The sequence below is a fragment of the Silene latifolia genome, chromosome 4 (genome assembly GCF_048544455.1).
Source record: "Silene latifolia isolate original U9 population chromosome 4, ASM4854445v1, whole genome shotgun sequence".
In the NCBI taxonomy this organism is placed as follows: Eukaryota; Viridiplantae; Streptophyta; class Magnoliopsida; order Caryophyllales; family Caryophyllaceae; genus Silene; species Silene latifolia.
In genome coordinates, this window is record NC_133529.1 from 109,981,475 (window position 1) to 110,005,329 (window position 23,855).

General features: G+C 39.4%; 2 protein-coding genes across 6 annotated transcripts; both read right to left on the reverse strand.

Moving 5' to 3' along the window:
* Positions 1-7,902: 7,902 nt before the first annotated feature.
* LOC141653806 (copper chaperone for superoxide dismutase, chloroplastic/cytosolic) lies at positions 7,903-23,655 on the reverse strand. Of its 3 annotated transcripts, none has more exons than XM_074461663.1 (6): positions 23,561-23,655; positions 14,090-14,116; positions 13,623-13,695; positions 13,404-13,538; positions 12,255-12,478; positions 7,903-8,424 (listed from the first exon to the last, which is right to left on the reverse strand). In XM_074461663.1, exons 2-6 carry the CDS (start codon positions 14,108-14,110, stop codon positions 8,164-8,166), a joined length of 714 nt encoding a protein of 237 aa, XP_074317764.1. In that variant the 5' UTR covers positions 14,111-14,116; positions 23,561-23,655; the 3' UTR covers positions 7,903-8,163. The 3 variants fall into 3 exon arrangements, with proteins under 3 accessions (XP_074317764.1, XP_074317763.1, XP_074317765.1); XM_074461662.1 differs by lacking the exon at positions 23,561-23,655 and adding an exon at positions 14,210-14,515; XM_074461664.1 differs by lacking the exons at positions 13,623-13,695; positions 14,090-14,116; positions 23,561-23,655 and adding an exon at positions 23,095-23,169.
* Positions 18,730-23,100, reverse strand: LOC141653805 (FT-interacting protein 3-like). Of its 3 annotated transcripts, none has more exons than XM_074461659.1 (3): positions 22,968-23,100; positions 21,665-22,090; positions 18,730-21,290 (listed from the first exon to the last, which is right to left on the reverse strand). In XM_074461659.1, exons 2-3 carry the CDS (start codon positions 21,674-21,676, stop codon positions 18,993-18,995), a joined length of 2,310 nt encoding a protein of 769 aa, XP_074317760.1. In that variant the 5' UTR covers positions 21,677-22,090; positions 22,968-23,100; the 3' UTR covers positions 18,730-18,992. The 3 variants fall into 3 exon arrangements, with proteins under 3 accessions (XP_074317760.1, XP_074317761.1, XP_074317762.1); XM_074461660.1 differs by having other exon boundaries at positions 18,918-21,290; positions 21,665-21,888; XM_074461661.1 differs by lacking the exon at positions 22,968-23,100 and having other exon boundaries at positions 18,918-21,290; positions 21,758-21,842.
* Positions 23,656-23,855: the final 200 nt, after the last annotated feature.

Sequence of the window (23,855 nt, forward strand, 5' to 3'; positions counted from 1 at the left end):
GCATGCATAAGATCACCTTTTAATTTTATGACTAAATTAAAATCACTACATAATATGAATATGTTGAGTATAGAGATCTAGATTTCTAACAGGAACAGACCGTCGAATTCTGTCTCATGAACACTAGCTTCTTTCTGACCATGGATATGTTTTCCACCCACCTCGGCCTTGCTAGACCATAGAAGAGAGCCCTTAGGGACATCCCGACTGAGTGTGGAGCCAGTAGTCTTATGCCTTGCTTTACCGGCAAACCCGCCCCCACCTCTAGCAACATGTTGATAAACGATGTTCAACACGTCACTTTGAAGATCTTTCTTTGTGATTTGACATGTTTACTCTATGAGCGGAGAGATGTGAGTAAGCTTAACTCACATGAAGTGATGTTGCTTGCGGCGTACGTTAACCCCACCCGAGCCCCGAGAGTCTCTTTAAGTGCCCCGGCCATAGTGTGTGCTAGCCTAGCTTTGATGGCCTCTTCTGACACCCGTTTCTTGAGTTGTTGTGCCATTGCCACACGGTTGGCGGAGCGTCTTACCACTTTTGAGGCCTCCTCGGCCTATACACCTCTGACCCCGACGGTGCCTACCTTGGACCGTGAGTACTTTCTCGACCAGAAATGGTTGAGGACTTTGGAGGATGGTGGGTTAACGTGGAGAGTATAGGGGATGAGTTGGATGAGGATACCAGACCCTGAGCACCTACCCGTGACCGAGCCTTTACCGGCGGCAGTGGTGGCAGTAGATTCTGATGATGAGGAGGAGGTTCCTGGTAGGCAGTTTTACCTCATTGATGTTGATATTTTGGAGGTGATGCCTGAGCCGACGAAGAGGGATCAGGCTAGACCCGAGGATAGACAGCCTAGAGTGGGGAGAGGTCTGCGACGGGTGAGAGAGAGCATGGTTGAGACCAGCCAGAGCAGCCTGTGCCTCCACAGTTTCAGTTCCCCAGCTACCATTCCTTCTTCAGCCCTGAGATGAGAGTGAGTGAGCTCACGGAGAGGGTGTCCACTACCTTGACACTCCGGAACCTCCATTAGAGGGCTTATGTTCAGGGCATCGGGACCGAGGCGGCCCAGCCGGTGTGGTGGAGAGGCGTTGAAGATGATAGCGGGGTCTTCCATTCCTATGGCGTGGAGCGGTCTACTTGGGGAGAGCCTACGAGCTACCCCTACGGTTGCTTGGCACCGCGGCGAGTGGGAGTCGATTCTGGCGCGGGTGAGGTCACAGGTGCAGGTACAGCTGGAGCGGGCACGTCTGGAGGCGGAGGTGGAGATGAGATGATGGATGAGCAGGCTATGGAGTGATGATGCTCCTTTTCATTTCTATCTTGTTACATGGACTTGTAGTTGTTGATACTTGTTTTGTTTGGCACTTTTATTAGACTCTGGTTTGTATGGTGGCCATAAGGCCGTATTTTAGATACTTTTTAGACTTTCTATGCAGGATATTGGTGTTGGGAATACGTTTCCGACTCGTGTGTATATTGCTTTGGACTTATGAAGTGACGCCTTAGGGGATTTTGACCTGTGGCTACTCGATCGAGTGCCCCTCACTCGATCGAGTAACTGTAGGGGTGACATTATGGATGCATTCTGATCTTGACATACTCGATCGAGTGCCTGGTAAGCTCGATCGAGTAAGGTTAACTCGATCGAGTGCCTTGCAAGCTCGATCGAGTGCCACTGTTGGATGCCTATTTCGTTTAAACATTTGTTTCTATCTTCATGTGGTGGCTCTTGTTATAATGTCTCTTGTTGTGAATGTCTTATATCATTGTTCCGTCTCAACGGTAGTTATACAATTGTGCATATTAGTGTAATTTATACAATTTCCGTGGTGGTTATATAATTACGTATGCTAAATTATATTGGTTAAAGGTAATGGTTATAATTCTTATTGCATAAATTGTATGGTGGTATAATGAAGTAATTGATGCCATGGTTGATAGTTGAGGATAGAATGCCTAATTGTGTGGTTCACTTTGCCAATAGTTTCATATATATGAGTCATGTGTATATAATGTCAGGGAAGTGTCATCGTCGACATGAGTCAAAATGCGTAATATGGTTTGTTAGTAATGTCAGTATGGAATAATATTTTGTTGACTTGTGTTTTCGTAAAGTTGTTTTGTTGGTGAATTTCGGGGACGAAGTTCCTTTTAAGAGGGGAAGAGTAATGTCGCGGGGAAAATGTCGAAATTATAGCAGTTTTATAGCATTTTATGACAATTTTATAGTATTTTTATGACATTTTATAGTATTTAAAGTGGTTGTTTGAGTAATTTCGTAGTAGTTGTTGTGCAATTGAGTAGCAGTTTATAATTGTTGAATAGAATAACATGTTGTTGTATCTTGTTTTCAAGTAATTGTTCACTATGTTGTCATGAAGTTGGATGTTAGTAGCAAATAGTAGAGTTGTTGTTAGTAGAATTGTGTTGTGTGGTGGAAGTAATAGAGTGGAATGAATGATGCATGCGTTGTTGTGAATCAGTAGTAGGACTGTCGTTTTTGAGTGTTTTGTAACCGATAGTTGTTGGCAAGTAATTGATGAAGGAGTAGTCTGATAGTTGTGTTGGTTTACGTTTGAGTAATAACATGAGATGAGTGCAATTAATAGTCGAGTTGGTTATTCCTGTGTACAATGTGTGTTTGGTGATTCGATGGGGAATCGTGCTGTGTAATATGTGCTAGGGTAGATGATGATGATGGCTGATGAACATGCATAGCGGGATGGTATTTCTAAACGATCGCGTTGACCTGTGTCGGATAAACAGTGGTGGTTACCTCGGTTCCTTGGTCTTTGTGTCGCGGGGGAGGATGAGTCAAACTTCGGGGACGAAGTTCTTTTTAAGAGGGGAAGACTGTAAGACCCGTCCTTTTAGGGACCCGTTGACCGACGTTGACTGACCTTAAACACCTATATTGACCTTAGGAAACCTTACGAGTAATGACTTGTGACGATGTGAGCTTTGGTCTGTGTGTTACTCGATCTAGCTGAGGCTACTCGATCGAGTAGCTTGGGAGCTCGATCGAATAGAGGTCACTCGATCGAGTAAGTTGGTTACTCGATCGAGTAACGGGTTTGCAGCGGGGAATTATAAATCGTAAATCGTGAAATGCCAAATCATTTTCCTACCTTCTTCCTAAACCTAAATGTCGTCACCTCTCTTCTCCTTCACCATGTTTCACCTCCTTGATGCCTTTGTGAGTGAGAACACCTTAGAGATGGGAGGTTTGAGTCGGGTAGCGGTCTTGACGCCGGATTGCTGTGTTATAGGTATGTCGTCGTCATCAATTATCGTCTTTGTTTTCAATTATGTTTATAAAGGTAGTAACAGATAGTTGTGATGGTTGTATAGGTGGTTTTCATGGTTGATTGGTATCTTTTGGTCGGACGCGGAGTCGCTGCGGTTTGCTAAAGGTAGGTTCGCCTACTCAGTACTGCTGATTGTCTAGAGAGTCTGTTGATGCTGTTTGGTTGGTTTATAGTCAGTAATGTGATTGGTTGTGGTAGTTGTTAATGTTGTGTTGGTAGAGAAGTTGGTGATTTTTGTAGTACAGCTGATTGTGTTTGTTTGTCCGTGGTTCTCGAGGTGCGCTCTCGGCTGAGTGGAGTCGCTTGCGGGAGTGACTTCACCAAGCGACTCCACGCCCTTGATTAGACCTCCATGGAATCCGCCACGGGAGGGGATGTGCACATTAAGGAACATGGGTTATCGCTCGGATGAGATGAGCGGGGATTAGGTGGGAACGGTTGCGGTCCCCCACTGGCGGTGTGGATTACTGGTTGCAATTGGTAATCTGTGGTGTGCGTGTGTGTGTGTGTGTTCTTGTAGTGTGTGGTGTCTTTTACATAAATGTTATCTCAGTTGCTGACCTTGTGTGGTTTTATTGTGTTGTCTGTTTCTGTTGTGTCTGCCGTGATCCACTATGGTGAGCAGTCGGTCTGAGCAGGTGGATATATGGATCATAGCTGGGTGCTTGGAGGGATGAGTCTACCACGAGTCATGGCAGATATAGCTTCACGTAGTTGATAGTAGTTTTAAGTTGTATCTTTTATATCATCAGTTGTTTGTTTTCACTTGTAATATAACATAACCGTTCTTCTATCGACATTTGATTATTAGTGACCTCGGGTAACCGAGATGGTAACGCCCTTATCTTCTAGGGAAGGTCTTGTTAAGGCTCCTTGGTAGATGGGGGTGTTACACTGCACTTCTTAGACCCGGGTGTAGTGAAAAGTATGTGCGAGTTGCTAGGTCGTCGCCCAAAAGCGATGCGCCATCTTTACACCTGGGGGTGGTGTCAAATAGGCAAGGGTGCGTTACATTATCTAGGCCTGGGTGTAGTGAAAAATATGCAAGGGTTGTTAGGTCGTCGCCCGAAAGTAGCGCACCACATCGAAGTATGGGTGTGGTGTCAAATAGGTGTGGTGTCAAATGGGTTTGGATCCAGGAAGCATGGTCAAGAGCGGGTAAAGAAATCAGGGCATGACTTTAGGAAGGATAGTAGGTTACGTTTTGGTACTTGGAATATCGGCTCTTTGACAGGGAGATTAGCTGAGGAAGGGGAGGTTATGAAAAGGATGAGGGTGCATATAATGTGTCTACAAGAGGCAAAGTGGGTCGGAGATAAAGCAAGGGTGGTAGCGCCTTGGGCTTATAAGCTTTGGTACACGGGTAAGGACAAAAGTCGTAATGGAGTGGGTATTGTCATTAATAAAGATTATATCGATGATGTGGTAGAAGTATCGAGAAAGAGTGATAGGATTATGAGCATTAAGCTTGTAGTTGGGGATGAGGTGATGACTATCATAAGTGCTTACGCACCTCAAGTAGGATTGGATGCTTCTTTTCGACGAGCCTTTTGGGAAGTCCTGGAAGAGGTTGTAGAACGAGTCCCTATTGGAGAGAAACTGATCATTGGTGATGACTTCAATGGGCATGTAGGTACTAGTCGAGTTGGCTTCAAGAGTATTCATGGGGGTTTTGGTTACGGGGAGATAAATGAAGCAGGAAGTGACATATTAGATTTTGCTTTACCATATGATTTGGGTATAATGAACACTTGGTTTGAGAAAAGGCATTCTCATCTGGTGACTTATAGGAGTGGAGGAAATGCTAGTCAAATTGACTTCCTTTTGGTAAGGAATGTGTGGAGGAAATAGTACACCGTTTGCAAGGTCATACCCGGTGAAAGTACCGCAACACAGCATAGGCAATTGGTGCTTGATTTTCGGGGTAGGAGAGACTTGAGGAAGAGAAAGGTAATCGGTGAGGCGCGAATCAAGTGGTGGAAGCTACAAGGAGAAAATCAACAAGCGTTTTTGGATAAGGTCGGAAGTAGCGGTATTTGGTCGGATTGCAAGGAGAAAGATATAGATGCAACGTGGGATAAATTGGAGCATGTCGTAAAGGATTTGGCGAGAGGTGTTAGGGGAATATAAAGGAAATAGACCATCAAGTAAGGACACATTTTGGTGGAACGATGAGGTGAGACAAGCGATAAAGACAAAGTGTGAATGTTATAAGGTTTTAGGGAAATGCATGAGTGATGAGAACTTTGAAAAGTACTAGGAGGCTAGACAAGCCGCTAAAAAGGCAGTGCGTGATGCGAGGGTAAAAGTTAACCAAGAAGTGTATGCCAGATTGGACACGAGAGAAGGAGAGAAGGATATCTATAAACCGGCCCGCATAAGAGACCGAAAGACGAGGGATATTGGGAGAGTTAGGTGTGTGAAAGATATGGACGACAAGGTTCTGGTTCAGGATAACGAAATAAAAGCTATATGGAGTTCTTACTTCGATACTTTATTCAATGGACATCAAGAGCAAGGTTTTGGGGATGTGCAAGTAACACCAAGCATGGTTAATCGGGAATTTGTGCGTAGAATACAAAAGAGTGAAGTTAGAAAGGCGTTAACGAAGATGAGGTCGAAGAAAGCAGAGGGGCCGGATGGTATACCCATTGAAGTTTGGAGGTGCTTAGGGGAGAAAGGAATTGAATGGGTTCAACAAGATTTGGAGGAGCAAAAGATGCCATCAGCTTGGAGGAGAAGCACTCTTGTCCCTTTGTATAAGAATAAAGGTGATATTCAAGAGTGTCAATTATCGGGGATTTAAACTTATAAGTCATACGATGAAGTTATGGGAGCGGATAATAAATCGAGCAAAGTTTTAGGAAATGTGTAGACATCTCGGATAACCAATTTGGAATTATGCCTGGGAGATCGACTATGGATGCGATTTTTATCACGAGACAGTTAATGGAACACCATCGGGACAAGAAGAAAGACCTTCATATGATTTTTATTAACTTGGAAAAGGCATATGATAGGGTACCGAGAGAAGTACTTTGGTGGGCTTTGGCGAGAAAGGGTGTGTCTCGAAAATATATTGACCTCATAAATGACATGTATGAGGAGGCTAGTGCAAGTATTCGTACTGATGTTGGGAGAACGGAAGATTTTCCCATTATCATTGGGGTGCATCAAGGTTCAGCACATAGTCCTTTTCTCTTTGCTATAATTATGGATGAGTTGACAAGGGATATTCAGGACGAATCCCTCGGTGTACGATGTTTGCGGATGATATTGTGTTGATTGATGAGACGAAAGAGGGGGTTGGGAGAAAGTTGGAATTGTGGAGGCATACTTTGGAGACTCGTGGGTTTAGGCTAAGTAGGAGTAAGACCGAGTATTTGAGGTGTCAGTTCAGTAACGTGGTAAGGTCGAGATCGACAGAGGTGAGGAGTTATTTTCGTTGGAAATGTTGTTGATGGGTCAGATTTCTTTAGATATCTAAGATCTATTATTCAAAAAGATGGGGAGTTAGATGGAGATGCGGCTCACAGAATTAAAGCGGGATGGTTGAAATGGAAAAGTGCTACAGGGTTTTTATGCGATAAAGGTATTCCTCAAGGATTAAAGGGAAAATTTTATCGCACGGCGATTAGGCCTGCCTTACTTACGGCTTCGAGTGTTGGGCCGTGAAACATTGTCACATTCAAAAGATGAGTGTGGCGGAGATGCGTATGTTGAGGTGGATGAGCGGCCATACAAGGAAAGATCAATTAAGGAATGAGGTGATTAGGGAAAAGGTGAAAGTGGGGCCAATAGAGGACAAGATGATGGAAAACCGACTAAGATGGTTTGGCCATGTGAGAAGGAGACCTATGGACGTACCAGTTAGGAGGCTGGAGACCTGGGGAACAGAAACAGTTGCTAGGGATAGAGGGAGACCAAAACAGACATGGCTGACGATATGAGATTTCTCGGGCTTGATGAGGGAATGGTGACGGATAAGGCACAATGGAGGGCAATGATACATGTGGATTTTTAGTATTTGACGTTATTTGAAATATTTAATGTTTTTATTTAATTTTTAAAAATTTATTTGTTCTTTTCAGATTTATTACACCTTTTTAATAATTTTCTTATATATTAATACTTGGTTCACTTTTAATTACAGAACCTTAAGTTTTACTTCAGTTTTCAAAATCGTTTTAATTTTTATTCCCGATTTAAATTCTAAGTTTTTATAAAAGAAATCCGGATTTCTATTTTAAAACCTATATAAGTTTACCGGGCTTTTGTATTATGTGTCACTCCCCTTTTGTTTTTCAATTATTTTTTTTTTATATTTTTTTCGCATTTTGAGATGTGCGTTCACCCTTGGACGGTTCTAAAAGATGATTCATGTCAGCCGACCCCAAATCATTTTGGGATTAAGGCTCTGATATTGTTGTTGTGTATGCTATTTAACCAAGTACAAAAGCAATCCTAAACGATCCCGAGAATACTGCCTCAGATATCGAGAATCTCCCGCCTATCAGGTTTCATGTTTTACCTTTTTCAGTCACAGCCGGTAAAGAACTTAACCATGTAAAATTATGAACTTCAGTACTTTCCCTTTGAAAGATCAACTCTTGATTATACATCTAATACAGAGAGTTCAGTTACAAATTTCCATTACATCAGCTCCATATTACTCATCAAACTTGCAAACAGTTTGCAGTTGAAAGAGGTATATTTAAAAATCTAAAGGAAAACGGCACAATCGCTCAACAGCTTATTCAAAATATGTTCTCTTCAAAATCCATATAACTGCAGAATGCACAAACCATACAATTTAACAAGGTATAGGTATGCTGTAAAAAGACGAATATCATACTTTGCTAGCCACAAAATCAGGTTTGGCCTCCCATATAGTGGTTCCATCACACGTGCATAGCTTCTTATAGTTCTCGCCTACTCCCGCACTCCGAGCAATTACAGCAGCTGCCAGACCGGAATCTGATTTGTCGTCGCTTCCATACAATACAATGGCCCGTCCGATCAGATCAACAATCTTGAGCATCTTCTTGCTTCCTGAATAATAAGCTTCTCCTGTCTCATCTGCCTCTAGTGTTCCCAGGTCACCAAGTGGCTGTCCCGAATGCATAAATGTTGGTTATCATTACAGAATAGGCAAAAACTAGCTAACTAGCTCAAGCATAAATACGGCGTGTTGATAAAGGATCGTATAATTCCTATAAATTCAAGGCAAGTAAAGAAGAGCACTAAAGATCATTATAGAAGATCATTAGAGCTCAAGTCTGATACCAAAGCTAGTTTTTAGCAAACTGAGGAGCAGTTAGCGGAAGCAATTGGTAAATGAGCTAATAGAAAAAAAAAACTAGTAAAGAAGATAACTAAACAATTTAACTCACTTGAGCTGAGGATTCAAATATACAGAAGAATAACAAGGTAAATAATCCTATGGATCAGTTAACTTACACCTTATGGGTTAACAGCTTTACCAGAAATCAAAGAATAGGGACATTTTGTTAACATTGTTCATTCTTAGAACAGAATTGTTTATGCTAATACAGGGGCGGAACCAGGAATGACATTTACCTAGGGGTAAACTTAAAAAATAGCCTATTGTTAGACTATCTTACCAAAGAGGATATATATAATCTCAACTAATCTAGCATGACACATAGACAATAGTAGGAGGAGGATCCTAAAAAAAGTAATACTAAAAGGAAAATACTTGTATTTTATTAAGGAACATGCAGTGTGTTCTCAAGACTTGAAATTAAACCCTAAATTTAAAAAGGAACCTGTTGTTAGACTATCTTACCATATATATAATCTCAACTAATCTAGCACAAGGTTACGTGGTTCGGGATTCGGTTCGATTCAAATTCGGAGTTCGAGTACGAAGTTAGCTGCCTATAGCGATCTGGGTTCATAAGAGTGCATAAACCGGGTTCGGATTTGGAAAAACAATTAGAGTAAATAACAGAAGAAAATTCTACAACAATAGTAAAAACTTCAAGCAACTTAATCTTCCACATTCTAATTTCCAACAAAACAACAAAAACTTGCAATAGTATTCTTCCAAAAATCAGAATTCCTATAGTACTACTACCCACATCTTCACTCCTCTAACCTAATTACCGAGTCATCTAAGTAAGCGCTCTCGGGATTGAAATCCCATTTTTTTGGATGAGCCTTGCTTGTAGCTAGCAGTTAAGCGAAAAAGCAGCCTATTTGAGTGGATAAATACAAGCTTATCCTCTCGCGTTCCGTTGAGCCGGTTTCTCTTGGTATTGATTATATACGAATACGTGCTGCCGATGAACTACTTATCGGTTGTGATAAAACTCTCAAGGCTATTGCAGTCAACTTTGGAGTTTGTGAGCCGTATGTATTCCACCACGATATTGGATTCACGATGACCGCATCCACCATCGCTTCACGTGACCCAAAAATGACCCAATTGTACGGCTTTACGTCAACAGCTTTCAGCATTTCAGTCCAAAGAAGGCATTTTTGGGTCACGTGAAGCGATGGTGGATGCGGCCATCATGAATCCAATATCGTGGTGGAATACATACGGCTAACAAACTCCAAAGTTGACTGAAATAGCATTGAGAGTTTTATCACAACCGATAAGTAGTTTTCATCGGCTGAGAGGGTGTGGAGCACGTATTCGTATATAGTCAATACCAAGAGAAACCGACTCAACGGAGCGCAAGCGGATAAGCTTGTATTTATCCACTCAAATATTCGGCTGCTTTCTCGCTTAATTGCTACCTACAAGCAAGGCTCATCCAAAAAATGGGATATCAATCCCGAGAGAGCTTACTTAGATGACTCGGTAATTAGGTTAGAGGAGTTAAGATGTGGGTAGTAGTAGTACTGTAGGAATTCTGATTTTTGGAAGAATACTATTGTTGTTTTGTTTGAAATTAGAATGTGGAAGATTAAGTTGCTTGAAGTTTTTACTATTGTTGTAGAATTTTCTTCTGTTATTTACTCTAATTGGTTTTCAAATCCGAATTCCGAACCCGGTTTATGCACTCTTATGAACCCTGTTAGCTATAGGCAGCGAACTTCGTACTCGGAACTCCGAATTCGAATCGAACAGAATTCCAAACCATGTAACCTTGCCCTTTCACTTGTTCTCACCATGACTCCAAAATATGTCACTTAGTCTCATATGGATCATACTGCAAGGTAATGGAAGAGAGGAATATTTCCTTTTGGGCTAAGGATACACGTCTCAAAATGGTTGTACATGGTGACACCTTTTTGTGGTGGTCCATTTTGTCCCCAATTGTAGTTGAATGAAAGCCATGTTTTTCTCTTGTTTTTGGACCATGAAATGCTCAAAAGCACACTCCTTTCTGCAAATTACCAATCCCCAACTCACCTCAAGAAGGGATGGCAATGGGTCGGGTCCACTAGGACCCAAACACAGATCCGAAACACCAACCTGGGACCCAGACTCGACCCATATCCGCAAGGGTCTAAAATCAGTAGACTCAGACCCAGACGCGATGGATCAGGGTGGTTTTGGTTGGTCTATATCCAACTTTCAGCAACCTAATAATAAGTTTTTTTATAAAGCACTTGGCATAAAAAAAAACTCATTTGTTTATACTTTAGAGACACTCACACGTCAGGAGTAATAATGTTTACACTACACCGGTAAATATCTGAAGTGCCAAACCAAGTAAAAGATGCATCCTTGTAGTTCCATTTAAAATGTTTTTATCTTCTACCGTATTCACATATGAGAAAGTGGGAGTTTGCTGATTTCAAAATTTTGTTTCACGGATTTAAAATTTACACACTTAAAATTCCAACGTTGTGAGCATTGCGTAAAATATCCTTTAAATCACAACAAGGGCTTGACCGTTGGTGGTCGCGGATCAATATATTTGCCGGCCGCAAGTCCCTGGTGGAGTATTGGTCGCTAGTTGGCGGTGGAGTTTGTGGGTATTCTTTTAGAGTTAGGGAAGAGAAAAAGAAGGGTTGCTTGTTTGTGTGAAATTGAGAATATATGTCAATAATGCCGGCTTATGTTTTCGACTTTGATTAGATATTAAAAAACTTTAGGGTTAAACACAGACGGAGACCCAAATCTTTAGGGTTGGTGGTAAGTTCCCGTGTAAACTTCTACATAAGGTGGATGAAATGCATTGTAAGACGGTAGATTTTGATTAATGAAAAAGACTTTGTTTTGTGCAAAAACCGTCATTCCTTCCTGGAGTCCCTTAATCTTTGACCTTTCTGGCATCGATTAAGTAGGAATATTATTATCCTTGTTTATACCTTCGTGGAGTACTTAGTTAATTTCGTACCTTCGTCGAGTAATTAGTTAATTTCGTACCTTCGTGGAGTACTTAGTTAATTTCGTGCCTTTAATGTTCTCGTTAATAATAAGAAAATTCCTCACAAAAACAACAAATTCTCCTTGGTATTCATTGTTTTTGCTACTTAAAATTTCAGAACTTTGGCTTATATTTCTCTGGACTTTAAACCACTAAAAAACAATCATAAACCCTAAGGATTATGCTGCAATTGAGTTTGCAAAAGAGTAACTTCAGTTGCAGAGTTGAGCTCAATTGCTCAAATAGTCTGCAGTGTTCCGTCCACTAATAAATCCACCTCAAGAATCTATTCCAATTTAACTGCCAGGCCATAGACGACCAAATCAACCCTAAGAGGATGGATAACTTTTTAACTGCAATTCTAGCTCATCTGAACATAAAAAGGGTAATATCCTAAATGTCCATCTATATATGATTGAAATCTTGCAATCTCATTTGGCGGCCTTTTAATTTGATTACTTTTTCTGGCAGGTTGAATTTGGTTACTTTGATCATGGTTAAACACAGAATTACCACAAATATAGAAAGCCATTAATTTGAACGACTAAATGAAATGGCGATCAATCTTATTTGAACAAGAAGAGAATACCTCAGTTTCACTGCCTTGGATTGGCGGACTGTACATTTTCCCAGTACTGGCTGGACCTCTTGTCAAATCACCATATTCATTTATTGAGAAACCATGCTTTCCAGGTGGCAACCCGCTAAAATTGGCCTCAATTCTAGCTAATTCCATATTTGCCTGGGCTAATCGAACAACTCCAAATATATCAGGGCCTTTGAATTCAGCCACAGCCGCAGATACGAGAAAATCTGACGATACATCAGGTTAGCCACTGAAGAACTACAATCAAAGAAGTAAATGACAAATACTAGTAAAAGACAAATAACTAAATTATTAATGTAAAGTGGGAGAATTGGTTCTAGCTTCTTATTTGAAGCAATGACAAGAGTTCAAACCTCGAAAACATATACAGCAGAACCAAGATCAGATTTTGATCAACTATCAAAGATTCAAACTGAGATTTACTACAATTACTAGCATGAGATCTTTATCCTAACTATTCCATGACAAAATTGTATGTACAAATATTTTGATAATTTGCTGTGGTATGGCCATTGTAATTTGTAACTGTTTGGGCAGAACTGCAAGAGTATCTGCTAAAATGCAAAGGCCCGATAAATACTTGGACTGCAAAGATGTAGGGCATTCACCCCACACCTCGTATGTCATGCAAGCTACAGTTTAAGAGCAGTGCAGACCCAGCTTATAACTCCATGAAGGTATTTGTTCTACAAAAGACCATAGCTGGGTGTTCCTTTAAGCCAAGACACAGCTTCATACAGCACTTGTAAATAATACAATTGGTCAAATGGTAGCCATGAAATACCAAGAACTTACACTTTAAGAATACATGTTTTACTATTTGTGAAGCATATCCCTTATTTTACGCAAGTCATGACTGAGAAAACCAATACCACAAACTTTCACAAACAGACACAATTTGCCCCATGCTCGTCATCAATAAAATGTTCTTGTAACAAGCATGTGAAAATTTGGACCTCCCTCCCTCTCTCGGATCCCAGCAACTTCTATATGAACGTAAGTCACATATGCGAGTAGGCTGAACATTAAGCCGATTCTAAGGTTTAACAACAAAATAAGTATAAAAAATCATACAGAAATTCATAAGCTTAGAAGAAAGAAAGAAACAAATAGTCAAAATTTGGAACCAACCATCAGGCAGTCCTTGACCAATAAGGCGAGCGGTAAGACCTGTTTGCACTAAAGCCTCTTCCAAGGTTTTTACAGGAGAAGAGCCTCGAATTCTAACTACTTGATTGCTCAAGTCCGCTTCAATACTCTTCACTCCTGTACACATTCCACCCAAATATATGAGACTCTGACATCTCCACAAAACTAAGCGTAATTGAAGTTAATCAATTAATAGAATACCTTGAACCGTCTCTAATTTATCGGTGACAGAATTTACGCATCCTTCACACTTCATATCCACCATGAATTCCGTCTGTAATTAAGCGCAACAACTTTTTCTAGGTTAATTGATGAATTGTATCCCCTTGATTAAAAACAAAATCCCTCCGTCTTGATCATATTTGTGAGGGAAAGAGAGGGGGCTATAACACATGGTTTTACGATAACAATCGGGTAAAACAGTTTTACACAAGAATTATTGTTTATAGAGAAGCTAAAAAAGCCGCGGACTGGCTAGCAAATCAAGGAGTGGAATCGATTGTTGATTATCCATCAGCTGAGTTAAGATCCATCCTTCGCGAGGATATTCTAGGGGTGGCTATTCCTCGTGTAATGTAATAGCTTATTAAATTTCGGGTTCGCCCCTCATTTGCACCAAAAAAGAAAATAAAAAAGGAATTATTGTTTATATAATTGGGAAGACGTACCACTAATTCGGGCAAACTCATATTATCCTGCGAAAATAAATAAAAGAAATCAAAAAAATGAAATTAATTAATATGAATAACAATAACAAGAAAAGTAAAAGGAGAGACAAGTTGAGGAACCTGAGAAATAGGAGAATGAATCCGGAGAGCGGAAGGAGGAAGAGAAGAGAAGTTGTTGAAAAGACGTAATTTAGAAAAGCTAAGAAGAGAAGGAGGAGAGTAAAACAGGAAGTTGTTAGAAATGGAGATAGGGGATGATGATGACGAAGAAGAAAAAGAAGAAGAAGACGAATAGACACAAGATGGGATGAAAGCAGTAGTAGGTAGAGCAGTCGCAGCTATGCCTCTGCTGCTTATCGGCATTTTTTTTTTTCTTCTTCTTTCACAATGCTTTACCTATACACACAATGTCAAAAGTCAAGTTCGGACTTCGGGCGACAGTTTTACCTTATTTTATTTTATTTTTTTTAAAGGGTCTGTCGTGTATCCTGAACTAACTATGCTCGTCTTATGAGAAAAAGGATTATACGTATTATATCAAACTCCATATATATTTGAGTTTTTGTGTATTTTTTTCGAGCTTTATAAAATTTAAAAATTACATGTTAGTTTTTTTTTAACTCAAAACTCATTTTTCTGAGCTTATATGTAATGTTTTTTAGTTATATTGAAATTTTTTTAATTTTATGTTGAAAAGAATGAACTCAAAAACTTTCTAATAAAACTCATAATTTTTAAAACAAAACTCAAAAACTTTATCTTAATGCTCAAAAACTATATCATTTGATGTAGTACATCAGATTTATAATCCACTTACTGTCGTCCTATAATGTAAAATAGTCTTGTTATATAACTAGTGTAGATCCCCGTGCTACAGCACGATATTTTTTAGTTTTGTTTTATAAAGAGACATTCTCATTAAATTAATTGCACAAATTAACTGTACCTTTAATGTTATTGTAGACACCGAAATTTTATATTTTGGTATCTATTTATTTTAACAAAATCTTTAGTATTAAATAATTATCAATAAGTATTGTGATAATATCTTAGATATTTAGAAATCTTTATCTTGCCCTCAAAGCCACTCTACTATAAATACAACTCCATCTTTAGGGTTTAGAGGAGAGCATGGATTAAGTCTCAAACGACCCCGTCCGTCTTCCTACTACCAAATTGTAGGTAGGATGGAATAAGTCACAAAAAGACCCCATCTTTCCTCCCTACGAGATTAAGTCAATAAGACCCTCGTAGCCCTATCAAAACCCTAAATCCCTTAGAGATGGAATCAAGAGAGTTACGAAAATTGTAACCTTCAATCTTTCAATAATAAAACTTTTGTTTTCCATATTATTTTGTTCCTCTTTATTGTTTATCGCATAAAACTTTTGTTTTCCATATTATTTTGTTCCTCTTTATTGTTTATCGCAGGTACGAATTTTTATGGTATACAATTATAATGCTAATATAATTTTAGTAAGAGGTGGAAAAGAAAAGTTTATTACCATCAAAAGACATTTTAAGTTAAGTTATTTTGTCTTAAACCATTTTTACTTTACTATAAAAATTAACTCTATAATGCTATATCATTGCATGAAACTAATAGCTATGGATAAATGATTGCATTATAAATTATTATGGATTTTAATGAAAGTCATAAATATGAATTTTAATTAAAAAGATTAGAGTTTAATTATAAAAAGGATTATTTCATGGGAATAATCCCACCTATGGCCCCCCTGCAAATAACACTCTAACCTATCAGTAATTTGAATTAAATCCATCCTATTCACTAATCTTTCCGTAACGAACTCACTTAATATCATGACCGGTAACTTTAGGTTACAATCTCCCTCCTCCTTATATAACTATTTTCGACTGATTTCTGCCATTTTTTCACATCTCCTCCATCTTTCTTCAACATTTGTGTTCTATTTTTGTTCTTTTGACTCTCTTTCGCCCTTATTCTTCTTATTCCGTTTTTTATTTTCCACTTCCCTTTTGATTTTGCTTCTCCCTTATTCTTCTTATGTTAATTGAATTTTAGAAAATCTTAATTAATTCAAATTGGTATGTTAAATTGAATTGTAGCGGAATCCATGTGACTTATTTCAAATTGAGTTGCTTTCGGCACGACGAAGGTGAGTCATGGTGGTGCTCCGATTCAGTTCAATGACGCTGCTCTTGTGGCTGGTTGATGCGAGCACGGTGCTCGAACTGAGAACAAATGTGGAGGTGATGTGACGGCTTAAGGTAGCTATAATGATGCTCAGATTTGTCCACGAAGGAGCAGGTGAGTCGAATTGGTGGAGATACCTGGCGTTGATGCCGTTGTTGCAGGTGGTGGTGGTGGCGCGAATAGAGGTAACACCTGGTTGGTGCGGTGGTGGATTCGGTGATGGTGATGAATGTCGTGATGGTGCTTGGTTCACGAATTGATGGGTGAAGGGGCAAATTTTATGGTGGCTTGAGATGGGTACGAATTGATGGGTGGAGAGAGCGAATTATATGGAGACGTAGCTAATCAATTTCGTAATTCGTACTTCAAGCTACCATGGCTGATGGCTTTTTAGTTAAGAGAGGGAGTGTTTGGTGTGTTTAAAGATTGTTGAACACGCTTCAATTCTATAAAATAACACGGGTGACCTGTTCTTCAGGTTTCCGGTCGCATGAGAGTGTTATGGATAGATTAGTGAATAGGATGGATTTAATTCAAATTACAAATAGGATGAAGTGTTATTTGCAGAGGGGCCATAAGTGGGATTATTCCCATGAAATAATCCTTATAAAAATATATTAATTGAAAAAATAATAATGCAATGATTTTTTTTACTTGTTACCTTATATAGTTATATGCTTTTTGGAGGAAAAACTAAGAGAATTTTTATTCTCTTAGTAGTAAGGGAATTTGTACCGTAATATATACTCTCTCTATTTAAACTCATGTGTTCCCAATCACTTTTGTGAGAGAGACTTGGAATTTGTGACATTAGCATTTTAATTGAGAGAAATAGGTTACCAAAGCAAAATGCCGTCCGACACGAATGAGATTTTTGATTGAAACTCACGCGATTCAAAAAATATTTATAAGGCTGTTAATTGTCTCTATTTTAAATCATATGTCTCTACTACAACCTTGGAACATTTTTATATGCTATAGAGTAACTTTGGTTCGAATTTTGGGGCCTTGAATTCTGTGACCATAGTCAACCCGAAAACCATGGATAATAATGGTAAATCGGGAAAGTGGTAAACTAGCCCCTTAAGTTTGCATCAATGTGAGAATAACCCCCTTATTTTGGTGTAAACAACCCCCATAACTTTGTAATAAAGTGAAATCAAGCCCTTTTCACTTTTCCGGTCAAAATCTCGCCGAATTGTTAATTTCTCACCAATATCTCACCAATATTACGTATAATTGCTCATAATTTAACACTGAAATTTGGGTGCAACTTTTACAAAATTAAATTGCTACGTCCGTAAACAACTGGCTCGGAGAAAACAAGGAAACCTGAGATTGTTATCGCCTCTTTGAGAATAGAATGCCATGATATCATTTAGTTTAAATCTCTGAATCATCGTCAACAATGGAACTCTCCTCGCTCGCTTCTTTAAGAATAAATTTATTTATTTGGCAAAGTTGAGAAAAGGAAAAAAGAAGTAATAATGTTGGTGTTGAGTGTTCTAGGTGATAGACAAGACGTCAGGGAGAGAAAAAGTCAGAGGTAAGAGTGGTAGGATATATGAATTGTTGGAAAATGTGCTAAAATAAGGTGTATAAATCTTGCAATACATGCATTTGTATAATATATAGAGTAGAAAGGGTGAAAATTATACGTAATATGTAGAACATATGAGATAATGGTGAGAAATTGGCAATCCGGCGAAATTTTGACCGGAAAAGTAGAAAGATGCTTGATTTCACTTTAGAGCAAAGTTATGGGGGTTATTTACACCAAAATAAAGTTAAGGGGGTTATTCTCACATTGATGCAAACTTAAGAGGCTAGTTTACCACTTCCCCGGTAAACTAAATCGGTAGTTTTGGCCAATCTTCTGACACTTGTGAGACTTGAAACCTTGTCCGTAAGGGGATTTAGGTGGAATATGCCTTGAAACTTATTAGTGCATGTTCAGAACCCTCTGAAACAGCTTAGAATGATGCAGTATACAACTTGTTTCGTCTAATTTTAATGTGATTTGGAAAGTAGTTTTTATTTCAAACCATATGCCTTTCTACAACCTTAGGACACATCATGGCCGAGTGATTGTGAGACGAATTTTAAGATATTTTATTTCGGGCCCCGATCGACTAAAAAACCTTGGACGGTAGCTTTCAGTATCAATAGTTTTCGACGATCTTTTTGTAGACGAGTAAGATTTTTCGCCAAAACTTTCAAAGTGGGACCAGTTCCCCTTAAAATTACCGACGGATATTTAGAACTCTCTTAAACAAGTTAGAACGCACCGTACAACTCGTTTCGTATATGTCCAACACGTCAAAAAAGAAAAAAATCTAACTTATTATTTATTTTACCAATGGTAAAAAGTTGTAACCACATACAGTAACATTAAGGACATGAGAATTTGCCTTTACAATCCATTTAGCTAGAAAACTACCACAAAAGATTACTTCCTCGCTCCATCCTAATTTAAACTCCATCAATATTATAGCAATGCAATTTTAAGTTTTTAACTATTGTATACACCATGACTAAGTAATCACTAATCTTGATACTCAGTAAAATCTACTAGTACTATCAATTACGGAATTGTAAGAACCACAGGCTAAAGTCTCGAGACATACATTGATTACCCATTAACTAAAGTAATAAATAATAGCAACTACATTACAGAAATCAAACGATTAACTCACTCAGTCTAATTCAACAGAAGATGACCACTTACAGCATACTGTCAGTTGTAGCAGGTAGCCTCCTAAAAAAGTTAATTGGGACTGAAGGAAGCCTCTGGCGGAACCTAGGGTGTCTCAGCACATAAATGCCGTAAAAAAGGGCCACCACTTTAAATGGGGTAACATACAAGACAATGGCGGCTACCAAACAGAATGTCACAAACAATGCAGTGGCTCTCGGATCTCGCCAGCTGAGCAACGAATGGAACCTCTCTCCTTGAATAGCCAAATCTCCTACAACCGTCTGAATTCTCCCTGCAATGCTTCTCAGGCGGTCGTACCTCATCCTAATGAAATCATTTCCTCGAGAAGTTGGGAAAGTGTCGAATTCTTCGTCCAGCTCATCATGGTGCGCCACATCAGCATGTGATAGACGGGTGTCCATATGGGGCGGGTGCCTAGGCCTCCACCGATGGTGCCAAATTCCTATTAAGAACAAGTAAAGGAAGATGGTGGGCAAAATCAGGTCTGGGTATACTACAAGAATAATAAAGAGGATGTGAATAAGGACAGTTGTGATAGGATTCTTCCAATTGAAAATCTGATCAAACCATCTTCCAACTGCAATCATCCCACTTAAGACGTTCATGATCCTGAAGAAATTTGCTTTGCTCCTTCTCATACTCCAGATGTGAGAATCCACGTCTAACATGTATTCGACAACCTCTTTTCTCAATGGAGGTTCTGCCCTGCTTAATCTCGTCGACACAATTTGAGTTGCTTGGTGTCGTAAGCTATCAAGCTGCATGACAGACAATGGGTGAATGTAATGCATTTTGGGCAGAAGAGGCTGTGAATACATATGAAGCATATTTATCCACGATGAACAGCTGAATCTGACGGCTAATTCTACTTCTCCCATCTTCTTTACTCCTGAAGGGTGCAAGACTATGAGAGGATACGAGTGTGTGTAAACTCGATCAGCTTCAAGGGTTGAGAGTCGGACTCTGACTTTACCGATCCGTGAATCTCTCATGCCATTGTTGTCGTGCAAATGACAGTTATCGAAAACTCCGACTGTGATGACTGTACAAGGGTCGAAAACTTCCCAAGTATATTGTTCATTCCATTTTGGGCTGAAGCTATCAATGATGGTTCTTGTTCGAACCCACTTCTGCCCGTATTTGGCCACACAGTAAGCATCAGTTGTCCCTCGTCCGTCTTTGCTTTTCATTGGCATCAGTCCATGAGCACTTAAAACCCCAAGTTCCAAAACTCCAATGCTCGGCTTCCACATCTGTTTGGCAGTTGGCCTCAAATCGCTGCTATAATGGGTCGATTCATCCAACACATGATATCCACCGTCTAAACATATCCTTAGATGGATCTTGGTTGCAAATAACTTGATCTCTTTCTTTTCCCCATCAACGATTATATGCTTTTCGAGATTATACCAACGGGTATTCACAGGCTTATGATCCCACCTCCTCTGCAAATTTTGCAAGGGGATCATACAGACACCTAAAGAATCATCCTTTCCTGGCCCAACCCTGTCTTCGACACTCAATAACAAGGGTTCTTCAAAGGGTTCAGCAACTACAAAAAGCAAGTCCTCGTTCCACATTGGATTCAATGTCTTAGCTTGGCAGGTTTTGGTCCGGAAACCCTGATTTCCAAGCATTGCCTTGACATAGACTTGAGGAAAACGAGTCTTATCATGAGGCACCAAATCCTGAACTTCAATCACGTTAACCCTAACATACCAAAGCTTAGGTGAAAGGTAAACTTTGGACCGGATTTTACCCACAGCATCACCACTAACAGAAGCTGCATCAGAATGCCAAGCCTCGGGAAAGGCCTCATCGGCTTGAGTCCCCATCCAGACAGCCAACATGAGCTCTCCTTTCAACTTCATACCCTTGTGGTCCTCAAGCCTATACCACTGTGGGGCAAGAGGGCTGTCTGGTGGGACCCTTTTGGGGATCTCATTAAGGTCGAATATTACTCTTCCCATGAAATTATCCTTATCCTTGACAAAAATCTCCACAATGGAAGCTTGGATACGCTCGTTTGAGAAAGCAAACGCTTGATTCCACTCAGGTTTGGTGTTCTTTTCAAACTGCTTTGTGGTTCCTTTGTAGTTCCCTAGTTTGACTTCCACACAAGGGTCACAACTGCCGGTTACGTCCTTGCTAGGTAATTCCTTGGCTTTGACAACCCGGACATAGAGGTACTGCATTTGCTCCACAAGATCATAGGTGGAGGAGAGCCTCTGCCCTGCAACCCCTGCCCCGGCTATGGCGGGAGAAGTCTCCTTTAGGGCAAATTCCTCAGGTGGAGGAGGCGGCTTCATTATTCAGAGGAGTAAAGAAGAAAGCTAAGGGAAGTCAGTGTTTATCAGAGAAAGTGAAGAAGTGAAGTGAAAGAGAGAGCAAGAAGAGGTGCATAATATAATATAAATGTAAACAAGAGAAATGAATGTTCCTTTACTAACATTGTAGCCAAGCTTGTTACTTATTTCTCAGCAACCAGAGTGTATAAGACATTGAAGAAAGAAATGACAAGTAAAGTAGGTTGGTGCTTAGGTTAAAGTTGCTTACCAAACTCAAACAAACCCAAAGTATGGAGGACCTCCATTCTATGATCTATGATTCTATAAGTTTAAAATACAAGTTGACAGTGATGAAAATAAACTCAGTGATTTAGAATGTTGAGACTTACTACCAACTGCATATCGAAGATGAGTTGTCGTCATTTTGCAGAACACTCCCTTTCAAATAGGTCGTTTTTGAGACAAACATAATTCAATCATACCTCCATCACAAACTCTGCTCCAACAAGGGGGGATACAGATGAAGAGCTGGAGTGCAACTTTGCAGGTAGATTGTAACAACTCCAAATAGTCGCTTCATCATTTATACAAATCCCCCAAATCACGGAGAACCCTAAAAAATTGCAAAAAACCACCAAATCAATCTCTCATTCAATTGAACAGGAAAATGGCCGACGATGACTGAAATTAACGATGCAATCAACGGAGCTTTTGATCACTGAAGAGTTTCGACAGAATCAAAGATTAGTTCAGCCTCTGTGGATTCTGATTGGACAGCAGCTCTGAACTTCTCCGAAAACAACAATTACAATAATCTGCATCGGAGGAGAAGCTCTATTAATGAGTGGCTCTACTGGAGATAATGCGGAAAGCCATTCCAAGCTTCAACTCTTTGATCGAAAATCCAACCAATTAGTTTGCATATCAAGAGAAGCATATCAAACTCTACAAAGTGGAAAGAAGCTGTCTTTCTTTAACCATAAGAGAGCTATTCTCCTTAATCGAAAATTACGTAGGAAGATTATTATCCTTGTTTATACCTTCGTGGAGTATTTGGTTAATTTCGTACCTTCGTGGAGTAATTAGTTAATTTCGTACCTTCCTGGAGTACTTAGTTAATTTCATGCCTTTAATGTTCTCGTTAATAATAAGAAAATTCCTCACAAAAACAACAAATTCTCCTTGGTATTCATTGTTTTTGCTACTGAAAATTTCAGAACTTTGGCTTATATTTCTCTGGACTTTAAACCACTAAAAAACAATCATAAACCCTAAGAGGATTATGCTGCAATTGAGTTTGCAAAAGAGAAACTTCAGTTGCAGAGTTGAGCTCAATTGCTCAAATAGTCTGCAGTGTTCCGTCCACTAATAAATCTCCCTCAAGAATCTATTCCAATTTAACTGCCACGCCATAGACGACCAAATCAACCCTAAGAGGATGGACAACTTTTTAACTGCAATTCTAGCTCATCTGAACATAAAAAGGGTAATATCCTAAATGTCCATCTATATATGATTGAAATCTTGCAATCTCATTTGGCAGCCTTTTAATTTGATTACTTTTTCTGGCAGGTTCAATTTGATTACTTTGATCAAGGTTAAACACAGAATTATCACAAGTATAGAAAGCCATTAATTTGAACAAGACTAAATGAAATGGCGATCAATCTTATTTGAACAAGGGGAGAATACCTCAGTTTCACTGCCTTGGATTGGCGGACTGTACATTTTCCCAGTACTGGCTGGACCTCTTGTTAGATCACCATATGCATTTATTGAGAAACCATGCGTAATTGAAGTTGATTAATTAATAGAATACCTTGGACCGTCTCTAATTTATTGGTGACAGAATTTACACATCCTTCACACTTCATATCCACCATGAATTCCGTCTGTAATTAAGCGCAACAACTTTTTCTAGGTTAATTGATGAATTGTATTCCCCTTGATTAAAAATAAAATCCTCCGTCTTGATCATTTGTGAGGGAAAGAGAGGGGGCTATAACACATGGTTTTACGATAACAATCGTATAAAACAGTTTTACACAATAATTATTGTTTATAGAGAAGCTAACAAAGCCGCGGACTGGCTAGCAAATCAGCTGAGTTGCCATCCATCCTTGGCGAGGATATTCTTAGGGTGGCTATTCCTCGTGTAATAGCTTATTAAATTTCGGGCAAACTCATATTATCCTGCGCAATGAATAAAAGAAATCAAAAAAATGAATTCAATTAATAGGAATAAGAATAAGAAGAAAAATAGAAGGAGAGACAAGTTGAGGAACCTGAGAAATAGGAGAATGAATCCGGAGAGCGGAAGGAGGAAGAGGAGAAGAGAAGTTGTTGAAAAGACGTAATTTAGAGAAGCTAAGAAGAGAGGGAGGAGTGTAAAGGGGAAGTGGCAAATAAGCCCCAAACGTTTGCCCATATGTGCATTTTAGCCCCATCTCTTTTTTAAGTGCAAATTCACCCCATTAGTTATCATTTATGTGCAATTAAGCCTAACATAATATTTTCATATCAATTTATAGCCGGAGAAGAGTGACATGGCATCCGAAATATGACTAGGATCAAGTGAAT